The following is a 13,152-nucleotide window of genomic DNA, read 5'->3' as shown; positions in this document are numbered from 1 at the left end:
TAAAAAAAAACTGAGGACTAGGGGATGGGGATTTAGCTCAGCGGCAAAGCGCCTGCCTGGCAAGCGCAAGGTCGTGAGTTCAATTCCTGGTACCGGAAGAAAAGAAAAAAAAAAAAAAAAAAAAAAAAACTGAGGACTGAATTACTTATGTAATATTTCCTTGCAAAATCTGATGACCCAGAATCACAATAGAAATGGCAGATATATTTAAAGTAACTTTAAAAATCTACAACCAAAAAAATAATGAAACTTGCACTAGTTAAGAGTATTTGAATACAATAGAGATGAAATATGCCAGGTAATACAAATAGTTTTAATTCTTCAAAATCAAATTAAAGATATGTACACACTTACGAGCAGGCATGTAAGATGCAGAGAATATGTATACACATATTTGTACATCTATACATGTACATATAACTATAATTAAACAAAATTGTAACCACCTAAATATCTGATTAGAGAAACAATCTATATTTAAAATACAGCTGGGCGTGGTGGCACATGCCTGTAATCCCAGCACTTGGGAGGCTGAGGCAGGAGGATCACTGTGAGTTCAAGGCCAGCCTGGGCTACAAACTAAGCTCAAGGAGAGCCTGAACTGCATAGCGAGACCCTGTTTCAAAAAGAAAAGACCAAAAATAAATAAATAAATAAATTTAAGATACAGTGACTTATTAGAGGTAGCCTAGCAATAACAGCTTGAAAGTCAGCATTTTCAGACAAGACATAGACTCACAGCACTTCTCTTGGGAATAATACTCCTATTTCAGATTGTTTTAAATACTAAATAAGGTGATACATTTATAACATTTGGCAAAAAATTTCAAGGAGTCTTGGTAAGACCGGGACTGTAACAAAAGGAGTATGAAATAGGTATGTTCATGGGTAACACAAATGTGTAAACTGATACAACTTATCAAAACGATCTATATATTCATATATGTATGTATGAATTATATGGTATCTACGAAGGCACTGCTGATAATAGCAATCTAAAACACAAAAGCCATTCTGCAGTGGATTTATTAAATAAATGATACTTCCATAAAAAAGAGCCTCAAGTCCTAGCATGGTAATTTGTTGAGAAAAAAAGCAAAGTATAAAATTGCATATAAGATACTATTATTTGATTAAGAGTAGAAATTCATATTTATCAGAAGAAAACATTTTTAGCTCTCACCATCAAGAAATGATAAATGTCTGCGGAGATAACTGTTTTACCTTAATTTAAACATCATGAAATGTATATATGTATCAAAATATTAAGTGATACCCCGTTATATGTATGGTCTAATGTTTTATGTATATTAAAAATTCAAAACAAGAAATTCCTATTTATCTGAATACACAAAACCTCTAAAGAGTTGCACAAGTAATTAATAGAAATAATTACCTACTGATGTGAGTGAAACTGTCTGACACACAGTTTAGGCTCAATAAGTAGAAGCAATAATTATTCCCCTCATCAGTAACAACACCATGAAAACACATTCTTAAAATATATCACAGAATACATTCAACTGAATCTATAAACAGGTAAAAGACCAAATCACAATTACTGATAGGCTATTTAGTTGGAGATCTGTTCTTCATTCATTTTCTTTTCAAAGTTAAGCAGCTTTTGACCATGTTACTGCTGACTATCACATCCACCAAAAAGTAAGCTGAGGAAATAATACCAAAAATGGTCACTTTATTCAATTTTCATCAATAATTCTTAATAAAACAGCTTTGGAGCTAAAAAGAACATAAGAAAAAACAAGGAGTCAAAGAAAAACCAGACATTAAAAGTAGGAAGATCTTTTTCAAATCAGAAGGGGAATAAGAGATAGAGGGAGAGGAGTTAGGGAAGGGAGGGAAAGGGATTTCTTTCTGAACAGTTAAAAAAATGGAAATACAGCTTTTGCAGATGGAGAGGGGAAGACGAGTCGGTGGGAACAGAGAGGGTCAGGAGGGAGAGGGAACAGAAAAAAATTAAGATGTGTTACGTACACATATAAACTCCCCACAATAAATGTAATCATTATGTACTGCAAACACTAATAAAAAAAAGTCATAGTACAATTTTACAAAATTACATATGAATGGGGCTAGGGATATAGCTCAGTGCCACAGTGCTTGCCTCGAAAAAGCAAAGTCGTGAGTTCGATTCCTGGTACCCCCCCCAAAAAAAAGTAAAAAAAAAAAGAAATTACATATGAAGAAACCAAGCCTTGAAGCATTCCCCAAACTGACAGTTCAAAATTTTAGACTCTGCTCCCTAGTGAAATGCCTTTCCATTTTATTTTTTGCTGATACAGGGAAAACTGAATATAAGCTAAATTGAAATAAATTGTCTTTGCTAATTCCTTTCCCCCATCTTGTATTAGAAAACTAAATTTCCCAAGAAAACATCCCACAAATAATTGTAATAAACATCGCACAAGTCCAGAGAATTCAGCAACCCAGCCCTGAGGTTTCCAGGACTGAACACTGAATGAAGATCTGTAATAAAATCTGTAAAGTTTGCTTACACTAGAGATTGTCAGAGGCATGTTGAAATCCTTGCCACCTTGCAGCCGGAAACCCCACGGAGCTGGGCCAACCAAGGATACACTGTAGTTGCTCATGGCTCCAATGGCTCAAATTCAAATGCCAGGAAATGAAGGAAACTGAAAGAAAATGAGATAGTTAATGAAAATGTTTCCCTGGAACCCTATTCTATATCCAAATGTATTTAATACAAAGCCAACTAAATTATGTTCAGTATTGGGGAGGGTTAGGGATATAAAGAATAAGTCTACTAAATTCTTCATGAAGTTTATTTAGTCTAAGAAGAGAAACCCATTACCTAAATATGAAACTTTTACACTCATACCAATTTTAGTCTAAAAATTACCTATCAGAAGCTTTGATCACTTTTACCAGTTGCTATGATCCAATTTTGTGGTTTCTTGAATACAAACTTCAATTAAATGTGCTCTACAATGCTGTTAAGTACATAAGAACAAGTTCTGGGGGAGGGAGGCAGGAAAAGGATGCTGGGGGTGGAACCCAGGGCCCTGCACATGTTAGGCAAGCACTCCACCACCAAGCTATACCTCCAGTTCAAAAATAAGATTTTATTTCAGATTTAATTCAAAATGATTTTCCCTTTTCCTCTATCTCACACTACTGTGCTGGCAAGAGTCCTTCAGGTTCATTTAAATTATAACACATGAGAGGGACTAAAAATCAGTAGATTCCCATTCAGGTTTTCTAAATGCTTAATTCTTTAAAATGAAGAATTGGCTTTTAATGCACAAAATCACTGTCTCCAATCATGAACTACAACTCATATTCCCTTTTATAGGGACAAGATACTTTCTACACTTAGATATTTGCTCTTTCTTCAGATAGGCAATGACAGGCAAGCCTTTAGCAGGTTATTTTAGTCAGAACCTGCTTTTTGTTGTACACACCCATCTCATCAGGCAAAGCAGAGAGTAAGCATTTACCACCCAATGAAAAAGACAATGACTAAAAATGGCAGAAGTACAAGGCTAACCTTAATGCATGAAAGTGAATTGGAGCTTTAGAAAAGAACCATTACCTCAGGCTTTTCTTTTTCCTGTTTTGCTGTAAATGTGCTCACTACGACTCTATGGTGATACTTTTAAATATTTTAAGTATGACTTGGAATTTCCTATTGGTAGTTACAGCAACAGGAGACACTGGGAAAAATGAAGTTTTTTTTTTTAAATGTAATACTAAGAAACATAACAGCTCCTTTTAAGAAATATTAAAGCTACAACAGGTGTATAAAATTGTAATTTTAAGACACTTTTTAAAGCGTTTAAAGTGTTGAAGAAACACTTCCTTAGAAAGTCTGAGCTCTTAAACCAAATCACTCCCTTACACTATTACCATTTTCAAATAGTTTTTTCATTTTTTAAACCCACTCAAAATTTCTATCCCATCACACCAAATTCATAGTAGCAGATGCAGATATTCGAACCACTGGGTATACATAAAGTGAACAAGAAGATTCCTTCATCTCAAAAAGGGAAAATGAAATAATACTTAGGGTTAAAGTTCTTAGTCAAGAAAATTTCTTAGGGGCTGGGGATTTAGCTCAGCGGCACAGCGCCTGCCTGGCAAGCGCTGAGTTAGATTCCCGGTACCGGAAAAAATAACAAAAACCAAAAAAACCCAAAAATTCTTAGTTCAAGAAAAATTAATTCAGAATAATGTGAACTGTATCTACCTAGAAAGTAAATGGGCTTTTCCAGCGACACGGTGGTACACTTAACTCCTAGGCAATGAGACACTCCCTGAAGCAGCAAGCAGACCACTACAGAAAAGCCAAAGGCTACACCACAAGTCAAATCGCTGCACAGTGAAAACCAAAAATCTGGAAGTTAATATAAAGCTACCTATTAGGTCAATTGCTTTCCCACTATAAAAAGAGATTTTCATGAAACTAGGAGAGAAAGTTTTAGTATTGGCATACAATACAAATCCGAAGTGTGTAAAAGCCAAGAGATATTTCCCAGGCCACTGTCCTTTTTTAATCTTTAACTTGTGACAAGGAAAGAATGTGAAAGGCGCAAATTCCTCTGGTCCCATTTTTCCCTGCATGAAAATGTATGTAACCCACATACAAGTAACTTTACTTGGGGACCCCCTTCCTGATGTGTCCCATTTGTTATCAAAATTGCTACCGCTGGAAAGAATCACCGCCACACTACAAAACTGCTGTTGTTTCCTTTTCAGATTCTCCTTCTGCTAGCTTCACTTGGAATTCATTCGTCTCATTATTCTGATCCCTAAGCAATGGCAATATTTTCATTGGCCTTTCCTGGGTCTCCTCCATCTGATTATCAGTGCCCAAACCTGTCCTAAAATGCCAAGCAGGCAGGAAATAGTCTATTCTGCTTTCAAACACTCAGAACACGTTGGAATTTCTGCATGGTTGTGGATCTTCTTTCAGGTCAAGTCTCACTGTCTTTGCTCTAGGGCTAGAGAGAAGCCTGGTGTTTTCCACACTTGGGTCCCAACTTCTCTGATGGGTGGGAGGAGAGAGAACTCGAGATGAGCCAACCGCACAGGGACAAGAAGGGCCTGAAACTACAGCGAAATATCTCGGGGCGCTTTTTCCCTGTGCAGGGAATGCAGGCAGAGCTGAAGAGCTACAGCCACAGGAAAGATAGAAGGCAGCCAGGGCGAGTTTTCCAGCAGAGCCTCGCTCCTAGCCCCAAATAAAACTGCGGAGCGGGCTGGGAAGGCAGGCTCGGGAGGGATCTAGGCTCACACACACCCGGACCCGCCCGAGGGATCTGGGCTCACGCACACCCGTACCTGCCCCAGGGATCTGGGGTCACGCACACCCGGACCCGCCTGAGGGATCTGGGGTCACGCACGCACCCCCGGCCAGCCCGAGGGATCTGGGCTCAAGCACCCCCGGCCAGCCCGGGGGATCTAGGGTCACGCACCCCCGGCCAGCCCGAGGGATCTGGACTCACGCACCCAGACCCGCCCTGCCCAGCGGGCCACGCATCTGCTCCCGAGCCCGCCATCCGCGCTCCCGTCCTTCCCCTGTCTCGGTGCCTGTCAGGGGCCCCGAAGGCGCCGTCTCACACGCCCGCCGGGCCCTAAATCTGAGTTAGCGACAGACTTGCTGTGAGGAGAGCTTTATCCCTGGGAGCACGAAGCAGACCCAAAGCGGGTTCCAGCGCCGGCAGTCGGGCGGCCGCGCCACTCGGAGCCCTGGAGCGCGCGATCGAGCACACGCACAGGTCCGCGGGCGAGGGCCCCGCAAGCCGCTGCACCTGAGGCGCCGCCGCGCCCCTCCTTCGCCTCCTCGCGGGCGACGCGGCCCCGCGCTCCCCTCCTCCCGGCCCCGCCGCGAAGCCGAGACTCCCCACCCCGGTGGCCGCTCACCTCCGGACGCGCGGCGTTACCTCCGCCTCACCCGAATGCTGACAAGTGACTCGCGGGGCGCGCGCCGTCCCAAGCCCCGGGAACTTCCGCCTCCTCCCCGCCCCGCCCCCGGCCCGGCCACGCCCCTCCCGGGCCGGCCCCGCCCCCCGGGCAGACGTCCCGCTGGGCGCCGGCGCGGGCGCGGGGGCGGGCTCGCGCCACCCGGAAGACGCGCGCTCGCGAGTTTCGGTGGGCGGGGCTCGGGGGTTTCGCGCGGCGCGGCGCGGGGCGGAGGTTTGGCGGTCTGAGCGTCTGCTTTGTAGCTGCGCGTCTCTCTCTTGACGGAAGTGGTGGCCGGCCAGAAATAGAGAGGGGCTCGGATGAATACCCCCGTGCGGGCCCAGCGGCCCCGCCTGGTGTTTGGAGAGCCTCTGTCCTCTGAGAAGTGCGGACTCTCAAGTGTTCTCGCCCGGAAGGTGAAAATCGCTGACCTGACAGGTTCAATGCATCTGACCTCGCCGGAAGGCGATGACAAAAGCGGCGAGCGAAGGGCTTCACCGCACTCCCTCCGCTTGTTTCTCCGAAGTCCAAATCAGCAGCCTCCTTCCATGCTCTGTGGAGCTGCCTGATGTAGCCGATTCACGAGCGGGCGCGAATGTGCACTGCACATAGGAAAAGTGCTCGTAGCCTGTCCCACGGCGAACTGGCTTGTAAAAGGTGCGACCGGCAAGTCCTAGCCAAGGGACATATATAAGCAAGGCTGAACCTCATGAGGTCCTGGAAGCCCAAGCAAAATTCAAGAAGAGACTCAAATCTACTCCGTCCAAAACAGTATCCTCTAGCCGCACGTGTCTATCAAAAAAAAGTGAAATACGGCTACTGGGACTAAGACAATTTGTTTTATATAATTTTCATTAGCTTTAAAAGCAGGTAGGATAACACCTTAAACATAACTGGGTAGGACATTTCACTTACTGAAATTTTAGTACCCAAATTGAGATATGTTGGAAGTATAAAATACACAGACTTCAAAACCAGTATGAAAAAATACCTCATTAATAATTTTTATGTAGATGTCATGCTGCAATTCTATTTTTATATTTGGTTAAGTGAAATATACCATTAAAATTCAGTTGATCTTTTAAAAATGCGGATACTAGAAAATTTAACATTGTACATGTAGCTTACATTATATTTTTATTGGACAGTGCTGGTCTATAGTTTTCACTACATTCTCCAAAAAAAATAATCTGCTGGAAAGTTTTTCCTAGCCTGAGAGCTGGTTCGCAGAATGCCTGACATCTCACTCAAAAATAAGTTTAAAAATAACAGTACCATTTACAGATACTTAACCATGTGCTAGGCAGTGTGGTAAGCCTTACAGTCATTTTATAAGACAAATGTCACCTCCATCTACAGATAAGAAAATCAAGGTTACAAGAGATTACAGTTCATAACAGTTCCACAAGGCCCGGCCAGTCACTCTCTAAGAGTTCCCTCTCAGCATCTCCTCATCTGCTTGCTGCTGGAAGTTAAATGGATCAAAGAAGGTTCATTAAAGACATCAAGAACTGCAGGGAATCCTTGGAGGTACTGCTTGAGAGAACAATTATCTTGAGATGAGGAGGAAGAGCTGAGGTGAGTGCTGTTACTTCTCTACATTACATTTTAGTTCTTCTTACACACCTGCCTCCAAACTTCCCCTCCTGCAGATGAAAGCTTCTGGCAGTGCAGTCTATGGCAGATGGGCTGTGTGCAGCAGTGGGCTGTAAGGTTCCTGGCCTAGGGGCCAAATTAAGGGTATTTTGCATAAACTGCATTCAAATGATTCAGGCAGTTTGTCAAAGCTGCATTTTTCTTGGTCCCGTCCAAACCCAAATCTTCGGATGTGGGCCCCAGAGTCAGCCTTAACAAGGACTCTCTATACTACCTCCTGTCAGTTATTAAACTATAATGTATAGCCTGCAGGACTTAACACTCATGTTGTTATAAAGGCAAATTATGGTGGGTATATTTGTTAAAGTATTTCTATTGATGAATTATTAATTTTAATTTTATGAATTTTTAAATATTAAACAATGAGTACATAACAGGAAAAAAATCACAAAAGTATTGAATTTTTAATATTTATTGTTTATTAAAAAAGCATCAAAATTTTCAACATCAACTGGTTCTTGGTGTACAAAGCCTAAAACATGACAGAAATAAATTCCTCTGTGAACTACAATGAAAATACCAATAGAACTCTATGTCAGTCTTAATCTTTACTTCAATGGTCACACCTAAAGCAGTCTTCACATATCAAAACAGCACATTCCACACACATTATCGCTTGCACTGACAGCACATGTGTTTTGTTCCCTGGCCTTTTTGTAGGACATGCTTAACATCTTGCTGGTCTTGCTATTTTGTCAGGAGACTCTTATTATATTGCACAATGTATAGTTAACAGGAACATAAAATACCAATAAAATAAAGTATTAAATTCTTAATATGTAATGCATGTTTAGAATAAACATCAACATTTTCACATCAGCTATGTACATACTTACAAAACCTAAAAGATAACATCAGAAATAAATTGCTATGTGAGCTACAATGCAAATACCAACAGAACTCTACAACAAAAATAATCTTTGCTTCAATTGTTATACCCAAGGCGGTCTTCACACACGACAGCTCATGTTCCATGCACACATCTTGCTTACAGTGACGGCATGTGTGCTTAGCTTTCCTTTCCTGTGTGGCAGTCTTGTCACTGCTCTTGATCAGTCAGTTGTATCATTTCATCTGATACAATCACCTCTGCTTGATCAGGAGCTTCCTACTATATTGCACAGTGTGCACATAGCAGGAAAATAAGATATCATTAAAATAAAATATCAAATATGTAGCGAGTACTTAGAATAGACATCAACATTTTCACATCAACTGTTTACTTACTTACAAACCTAAAAGATCACATCAGAAATAAAAACTTATGTGAACTACAATTTAAATACAAACAAGTCTACCATAGAAATAATCTTTGCTTCAACTGTCATACCCAGGACCAGAGATATAGGTCTCAGCAGCACAGTGCCTGCTTGGCAAGAGCAAGGTCCTGAGTTCGATTCCTGGTACCTGAAGAAAAAAAACTGTTACACCCAATGCAGTCTTCACACATGACAACTGCATGTTCCATGTGTGAGTATCAGTTACACTGATAACACCTGTATTTTGTTTTCCTGTCGTTTCTTGTAGGGCAGGTTGACATCTTTGTTTTCTTGTTGTCGTAGTAGGTCTTTGTGATGTTGTGCCCCCCTTGCTCACTTGTCAGCTCACCAGTGTGCTGTACAATTTTTTTGCAGGGCTCCCTAGGCAGAAACATTTTGTTTTTCCTCTGCTGTAAATGATCTCTTACGAGTTCCACTCCTAATCATCTAAGAAAATTTCTTGGTGATTTTTTGCACTTCTTATTTTCTTTGTAAACTATCAAACTATTTAGGCCATGCATGTTTAGGATCAAGTAAGACACAAACATTGGCCAATACCATGTTTCAGGGGACATTATAGTTGCTGCGTAACTCATCAACACCATCTACTCAGCCTTTGCTTTTGTTGTAGAAAGTTGCCATCTCAGGCTTCCATTTTGTTGAGGTTTCCCTATCAGTATTTCCATTGTAGTGCAATGTTGACATGAGGAGTACCAGTTTGTTTTTCTTTGCTGTGTATGTTGCCAATGTTACATCTTTCTAAAATCCAAAGATTACACTATACAATTCTGTTTTGAAATTGCAACATTTTATTTGGAATTTCTACTTTGTTTCTGCATACAGTTCCTACCCTTGTCACCTTATGCTCTGTTAGCAAATGTAACATCAATTGGAAACTGGTAAACCAGTTGTCAAATGTCACATTCCAAGTAATTTGGGAGATGGAAGCAACAAGTCTGTTCACAACATCATTTGGTTTATTACTATACAAATAAGGACCTCATAGCTCAGTTCCAGGATAAATGTCTAAATTGAAAGCATAATAAATCTTGGTGTCCGTAAGAGCATAAGTTTTTATTCCATATTTTGAAGGACTTTTGGGGTACATATGCTGTCTGAAGCTATATAACCATGAAATGTTACAAGCTGTTCAGGAATAGCCATGTATTCCAATGGTGTATAAGTTGCTTGTCATTTTGAAACAAAGCTGTTAAACAGTGAGTGATAGCAGCCAGATTATCAGTTCATTTTCTTTCTTGGTGAGTAGTTTTGTCATGAAACCTTAGGAAATTTTGAAAGAAACCAAATCTCAGCAGCATCATTATTCTACAAACCTGAAGACCACACCCATCACTTTTTCATTAGTCTTTTACATTCCTGTGATTACCATGAGAAAGCCCTGCTAAGTACAGTAGACCTATGAATACTTTCAGTTCAACTAGTGAGGTATCATAATAAATACATGTTTGAGTATGGCTATTGGTACATACAGAACATTTTATTTGTCTTTCAGCATTTGTGTGTTTCACAACATCTTGTAACATTTCATCTGATACAATTTTCAACATTGAATGGCAGTGCTGGCATTCTGTCCAAGGTTTCACCCTGCCAAGAGCCTCACTATATTTTTGGACCTAGTTCTAACACTGGATCATTCCATTTGGTTGCATGGCCATCTTATACCATTTCAACTAGTCAAATATGTATTCACATTTCTGTTTTCTTTGTCATCTGAATCAAAGAAGTATGCATTCTCTATGTCTGTATCAGTTGATTCTTGTTCCATTTCACTGTCACAGGAACTTGGGCTCACATGGCCAATGTCAAAGTCATTGTCATTCATCCATGCATGAATGAGCTGATGATTCACTTTTAACCTCCTCCAAAACTTGCAAATCTGGTTTTTCATGTGTCATTATACTGAATTAGGCTACTTCTACCAGAAAAATCAAAAGGAAACATTTTTACACAAATTCTAAATACACAGAAATTCAGCAATGAGCATTTCATGGGTAAAACTCACCTGTTGCTGCTTTGAATCTCCTGTGCACACCTTACCATTCATCTGCCAAGTGGGTGAATGCACAGATGGGTTTTTGCTTTCCCCAGGCACAGCTACTGAGTCACACCCACACTCCACTTAGGGTAAAATACATGTTTACACAACAAAGGAGTGGTGTGAGTGTATTTTATATCCCCTGTGATGCTCTGGTAAACATATGAAAAACCTGTTAGATGGAGCATTATGTGGGTAAAAATCCCAATTTGACACTTCTGCACATGTGCATACACCTTGCCATTTGTCATATTAAGTGGGTAAACACGTAGATTGCTTCCTGTATCCCCAGGTGCAGCTGCTGAGATGCAGGGCCAGCTATTATTCTAAAGTGCAAATTTATAATAGAAAAGTATGTTGCAATCCAATGTTAGGGCTGGGGATATAGCTCAGCGGCACAAGCACCAGCCCAGCAAACGCAAGGTCCTGAGTTCAATTCCTAGTTCCAAAACAAAAAAAAACAAAAAATAAATAAAATAAGAAATAAAAGTAATCCAGTGTAATGTTCCATAGTTAAAAACTACTCTCTCAGAAATATCCCTGTATCCTCAAAATACTGTGTACAGTGGTTTGGTCAGAACCACACATTCCAGATAGTAGCAACTTATCTTGCTTTCCTTATCTTAAAGGAAATTATAGTTATAAACAACCTTGTGGGATTTTCATGAAGAATGAAAATAATACCACAGTAGTTCCTCAGTATCTGTAGGGAATTAGTTCTAGGACTGTCCTCAGAAAAAGAAATCCTTGAATCTGCAAGCCCTTTGTATAAAATGGTGCAATGTTTCCATGTAGCCTGCACTCATCTTTCTGTGTACTTTAAATCATTTCTTACCTAATATGATGTAAAGGCTATGTGAATAGTTGCTATCCTGCATTGTAGGGAAAAATCTGTACAAATTCCATGTAGCTACAGTTTTTTTCCTAATATTTTTCACTCAAAAATCATCTTATGCAGAATCCTCAGATATAGAGGATATATATATATATGTATATATATGTATATATATAATTAGATATAAAGGGCTAACATATATATATTACCATCAGATATGGAGGGTTAATATATATGTTTCCTATATATAAACACGCAACATGCTTAGCACCAAGTGGATGTTAAATGGTAGTCATGTGAAACTCTCAGCTGATTGATTTATGTGTCATTTAAAACAAGTAGAGAACTTTAACATTCATGATGTGTGAACTATTTTATGTGTAATCATTTTATCTCATTCTTACAACTTTATAACGTAGGTATCTTTTCAGAGGAAGAAAAAGAAATTTGGAGATTAAGAAATGTACCAATTATCTACGGTCATACCACCCTGAATGTGCCTGATCTCATCTAATCTTGGAAAAACTGTATCAATTTAAAATTAATCATAACTGGCCAGGTGTGGTGTCTCATGCCTTAATCCCACCATTTAAGAGGTTGAGGCAGGAGGATTGCAAAGAGTTCAAGGCCAGCCTGGACTACATAGTGAGTTCAAGGCCGAAATATATAGTGAGACCCTATCTCAAAAATAAAATAAAATAAAATAAAATAAATCACAACTAACTAGTGATAGAAGTAGAGCATAAACCATGTTCTTTCCATAACAAAACACTGTCTCTTGCCAAATTCAGTAAGCCATTCAGTTTAAAGACAGAAAAAGATTATGGATGAGTGTTTAGATAAAACATAAGATTCTTCAACTAAATTTGATTTTCTTATCTCCCTATGGTCCTGGTTGTATTATTGTTTTTTTGTTTGCTTAGCTTTTAGAGACATTAGCAAAAAAAATCTGATAAGCACCACCACAAGACAGGGCTGGGGAATAATCCTGCCCTTGGCCTACAAAGCCCCTACAAATACAGAGACAAAGAACTAAAAATACTGCAAAGCATTAGTATAATCATCAGCCAAATACCTGCTTAGGCCTTTTATATTACTCTTTCATATCTAGGTAGATCACACTGTGCAGAGTTGGCTAAGTGAAAGTATAAATTGAACACAAGAGCTCTGCTTTATAATGGATATGTGCCATTTCCACCTGCACCACTTCCCTGCCCCATTCCCTCTTACAAAAACAAGTATAAGTCTGTCTGCTTGGATTGACAATCATGGTAGCATTTTTCCCTGCTACAACTGAATTAAAATGCTTTTCTTTTCTTTTTTTTTTTTCTTCCTGTACTAGGAATCAAACTCATGACCTTGCGCTTGCCAGGCAGGTGCTTTGCCACTGAGCTAAATCCCCA

General features: G+C 40.0%; 1 protein-coding gene across 9 annotated transcripts in view; it reads right to left on the bottom strand.

Moving 5' to 3' along the window:
* Pdlim5 (PDZ and LIM domain 5) overlaps nt 1-6,000 on the bottom strand; it is a 202,415-nt gene extending 196,415 nt beyond the window's left edge. For all 9 annotated transcript variants that reach the window (XM_013517363.1, XM_005374260.2, XM_005374259.2 and 6 more), the window contains exons 1-2: nt 5,905-6,000; nt 2,517-2,654 (exon numbers count right to left, since the gene is read on the bottom strand). In XM_013517363.1, the coding sequence (XP_013372817.1) occupies nt 2,517-2,612 (96 nt within the window). In that variant the 5' untranslated portion in view covers nt 2,613-2,654; nt 5,905-6,000. The remainder of the gene's footprint in view (nt 1-2,516; nt 2,655-5,904) is intronic.
* Nucleotides 6,001-13,152: the final 7,152 nt, after the last annotated feature.

The sequence above is a fragment of the Chinchilla lanigera genome, unplaced genomic scaffold (genome assembly GCF_000276665.1).
Source record: "Chinchilla lanigera isolate Chin_1 unplaced genomic scaffold, ChiLan1.0 scaffold00004, whole genome shotgun sequence".
Classification (NCBI taxonomy): Eukaryota; Metazoa; Chordata; class Mammalia; order Rodentia; family Chinchillidae; genus Chinchilla; species Chinchilla lanigera.
The sequence above is the reverse complement of the archived record's forward strand: the minus strand, read 5'-3'. Positions and strand labels throughout refer to the sequence as shown.